Source organism: Nothoprocta perdicaria, unplaced genomic scaffold, assembly GCF_003342845.1.
Source record: "Nothoprocta perdicaria isolate Ctin4 unplaced genomic scaffold, notPer1 scaffold_103, whole genome shotgun sequence".
NCBI classification, from domain to species: domain Eukaryota; kingdom Metazoa; phylum Chordata; class Aves; order Tinamiformes; family Tinamidae; genus Nothoprocta; species Nothoprocta perdicaria.
In genome coordinates, this window is record NW_020454128.1 from 1,702,351 (window position 1) to 1,706,070 (window position 3,720).

The 3,720-nt window shown below is 64.2% G+C and overlaps 2 protein-coding genes across 2 annotated transcripts in view; both read left to right on the plus strand.

The window, feature by feature from the left end:
* Nucleotide 1: 1 nt before the first annotated feature.
* Nucleotides 2-2,848, plus strand: TMEM127 (transmembrane protein 127; the record flags this gene model as incomplete). Its single annotated transcript, XM_026042586.1, has 4 exons — nucleotides 2-167; nucleotides 733-897; nucleotides 1,634-1,959; nucleotides 2,054-2,848. Coding segments are annotated over 3 exons (639 nt in total), but the record flags the coding sequence as incomplete, so codon positions are not given.
* A 667-nt stretch (nucleotides 2,849-3,515) lies between these two features.
* The window catches only part of STARD7 (StAR related lipid transfer domain containing 7), a 6,689-nt gene continuing 6,484 nt past the window's right edge, over nucleotides 3,516-3,720 (plus strand). The window contains exon 1 of the mRNA XM_026042593.1: nucleotides 3,516-3,689. Within this exon, the coding sequence (XP_025898378.1) occupies nucleotides 3,516-3,689 (174 nt within the window). The remainder of the gene's footprint in view (nucleotides 3,690-3,720) is intronic.

The window sequence follows — 3,720 nt, forward strand, 5'->3', positions numbered from 1 at the left end:
GCCCGAGCGCAGCCTGGCCTCGGCGCTGCCCGGCGCGCTCTCCATCACGGCGCTCTGCACGGCGCTCGCCGAGCCCGCCTGGCTCCGCATCCACGGCGGCACCTGCGCGCGACAGGAGCTCGGCGTGGCCGACGTGCTGGGCGCCGTGGAGCCCGAGCTGCTGCGGGGTGAGCGCGCGCGCGGGCCGCCGGACACCCGGCTCCCCGCTCGCGCCGCCCCGAGCTTGTCCGGTGACTCACGGAGGGCCCGGCAGCCACTTCCCGAAGTGTCCGGAGAGGTGGCGGAACCGGTTGGGACACGGAGTATCGGCTCCCCGTGACCGCCCGCGTTCCCCGAGGATTTCCTGCCCCCCTGGGGCCTTTCCCCCCTCTCTCGGTTGCCGTTTTCCTCTCGAGTTTGGAGGTGCCGCTCCGCGCTCTCCAGAGGGACTTGGCTCCTAAGAGAGGCAGTTAACCCACTCTGTTCCCAAATGCTATGGGAGTAGCGGGCATTCCCTTGGGATCCACCCGCTCCAAAAGCAGATCCAGGGAGTTTAACGCTGCATCTTCATCTCCGTCCTACTCATCTGGCACCACTTGTGGTGTCGGGTTTGGGTGGATGTCGGAGCCCCCGTGACACCCGGGGAGTTTTGAACCGCTTCTTGCTGCTATGTTTTCGTCTTTGCTAGACCTCGTCACCGTTCCGCAGCTCGGACCGTGCTGAAGCGCCCCGTCTGCTTTCTCGCCCTCCCAGATTACTGCATGAACCTGCAGACGGTTCTGCTGCTCCGGGTCATCGCCGCCTTCTGCTTCCTGGGCATCATCTGCAGCCTCTCGGCTTTCCTGCTCGACGTCTTCGGGCCCAAGCACCCCGCGCTCAAGATCACGCGGCGCTACGCGTTCGCGCACATCCTCACCGGTAACGCCCAGCCCCACTTACTTATTTAGCTAAATAACTCGCGTGTTGTGTAAACCGCGCTGGGTGAAAGCCATGTTTTCCCCTCTTTTTTCCATCTGGGATCTGAGTCTAGAATGGGCGCAGGGTGGGAGCTTTATCCCGTAACACAACTTCCTGGGGAGTACGGTGCAGGTCGTGTCTTCCCGCCCGGCCTCGCGAGGGATTTGCTTCCCTGTATCCCTGATAAAACGACCCACGACAGCCCCTGAGCTGCTCAGGAGGTGCCTGAGCCTGCTGGCTCCGCGACACTCCCGCCACCTCCCAGGAAACCCGCCGAAGCGTCTTTAGCTTTGGGTCCTCATGCCTGCCCCTGCTCTGCCCCCGCTCTTCCCCTTTCCTTTGCGGAGAGAACGAGCTTGTCTTTGGCTTATCAATCGGTGTGGGCTGCTAAGGGGCAGCTGCTCCCTTGCCCTGGCCTCGACGCTGTGCTGAGGGCCTGTTCTCACCAGCCGGGGCGCAGGCAGGGGGTGAAGCCACCGCCACTGCTTGCTCTGCTTCTCCTCCTAGCTCTTTTTCTTTATTTCAAGCAATAAAGCGGGTGGAGGCCGGGCTCCCAGGAGGCTCTGGCTGTGTTTTATATTGCCCAGCAGCCTTGTCCGTGCCCGGGGACCCTGCTGCGTGGCAGAGAGATAAACGCGGTTCTTCCTCCTTTGCTCTCTTTGCTGCCCGGGTGCTCATCGTGTTCTGTGCTGCCCAGTCCTGCAGTGCGCCACCGTCATCGGCTTCTGCTACTGGGCCTCGGAGCTGATCCTGGCGCAGCAGCAGCAGCACAAGAAGTACCACGGCTCCCAGGTCTATGTCACCTTCGCCGTGAGCTTCTACCTGGTGGCCGGAGCCGGCGGCGCCTCCATCCTCGCCACGGCCGCCAACCTGCTGCGCCACTACCCCACCGAGGAGGAGGAGCAGGCCCTGGAGCTGCTCTCCGAGATGGAGGAGAACGAGCCCTACCCGGCCGAGTACGAGGTGATCAACCAGTTCCAGCCGCCGCCGGCCTACACGCCGTGACGCTGCCCGCGGGGCACGGTAAGAGCTTCCCGCCAGCTCCGTGGCGTCCGCGCTTGGGGACGTGTGTCCCCAGTCCGCGGCCGGGCCCCTTCACCAGTGCTTCCTTTTCCAGGCATCTTCGTCGCTCTTCCGATCCCTTCCATGCGAAGGAAAGCTTGTTTTGGGATCGGATAACCAGCGGCTCCTTCAGCCGATGCTCTCCGAAGGGCACCTCCTCCTGATAACTCTGTAGTGTGATTTTTAACCTCCCCATCCCCTGCACCCCACCAGGGTTGCCGAAATAACCACGGGCCGGGGCGCGGCGGGAGCGTCCGCCTTTCCGCCAAGCCCGGGTGCTCATTCCCAGCCACGCGAGCGCCGAGGGTGACGTTGCTTCCCCCTGCGCCGCCGGGCGAAGCGAAAGGGAGACGCGTCCCGAGACGTCGTCCAGGAGCAGAAAACCCTCCCGGCGCCCTCCGGCTCCGTTTGCACTTTATTCGTCAGAGCCTCTTTTCCCAGACATCGCTCTTGAAGCCCAGAACGAGGAGGAGGATGAGGAAGGAGCCCCAGTTCCAGCAGGGATCAGCACTCGAATCTCTCCCCTCTGCGGTGCCCGAGCAACCTCACGAGTAAATCCTGTTTCCACCAAAATTAACACGGGACTTTTGCACAGTGGCAACTACTGAAGAAACAGCTGGAGCCTGTGCTGGAAAACGGCGTCTCCAACTATCGCTTTTATGCAAGACCTCCGAGCCGAGCTTGTTTTGCGCTTTTAATCCATTTCCCACCTCGCTCTTTCTCTCTCTTGCTCTTAGTTTCTTACCCTGCTGGTGACAAGGACTGTGGTCCCCTGCGAGCCCTAGGAAGCCACCGGAGGGATGCGGCTCGTGCGCTTCCCACTGCTTCCCGTCGCATCCGTGCGGCTCGCGGCGCGTCCTTGCCCCCCGGCGTGTGCGGCACTGCTGGCTGCGTGCGAGCCAGCCGCTTTCGGGGCGAAAAGCGGGGAAATGCCGTTGCGCGGAGAGCGCCGCTCGCGTCCCGCCTCCGCAGCGGGGCACCTGGGGCCCTGAGGAGCCTTTCCCGAGAGGGGGGCTGCTCTGTAAATAGTCTGTGCATAAACGTATTGTATTTCTGTAAAAAGAAGAGCAAATAGAGACAAAATAGGATGTGGTTTTCCCTGGCCCACTAATCCGCGGGGCAGAACCAGGCGGAAAATCCCTAGAAATCCCAGGGGGCTGGAAGTGGCACCTGCAAAGGCCGGGGAGCCTCTGGGCACTCGGTGCCGTCAAGCCGCCCCAGCCTCCTCCTTTTTGATTTTTTAGGGTAAATAAACCAGCTGTAAATAGCGGTGGTGACGCTTTTGTGTGTCCAGGGGGGCCGTACCCTGCTCGTGGGCGCTGCGGTGTCCCCTGGCTGAGGTGAGCCCTGCAGTGTCACGGTGCCCGGCTGCCCCGTGCCCTACAGCGGCCAGCACCGCGTGCTCTGGTGTGGGTCTGCCCTGTGCTGCCGCCGTCCTCGGCAGTGTCGCCGTCCCCGGCAGTGTCGCCGTCCCCTGCGCTGCCACTGTCCTCGGCTGCGCCGCGGCTGCCGCCGGAATGCGGCGGCACGCCCCGCCCATTCCCGCCGCACGCCCCGCCCATTCCCGCCGCACGCCCCGCCCATTCCCGCCGCACGCCCCGCCCATTCCCACCGCACGCCCCGCCCTCCCCCGGCACGCCCCCTCCCCGCGACACGCCCCGCCCACCAATGCCATCAAGCCCCGCCCCTCGGCGCGCGGCTCCCGGCGCCCTTGCCCCGCGC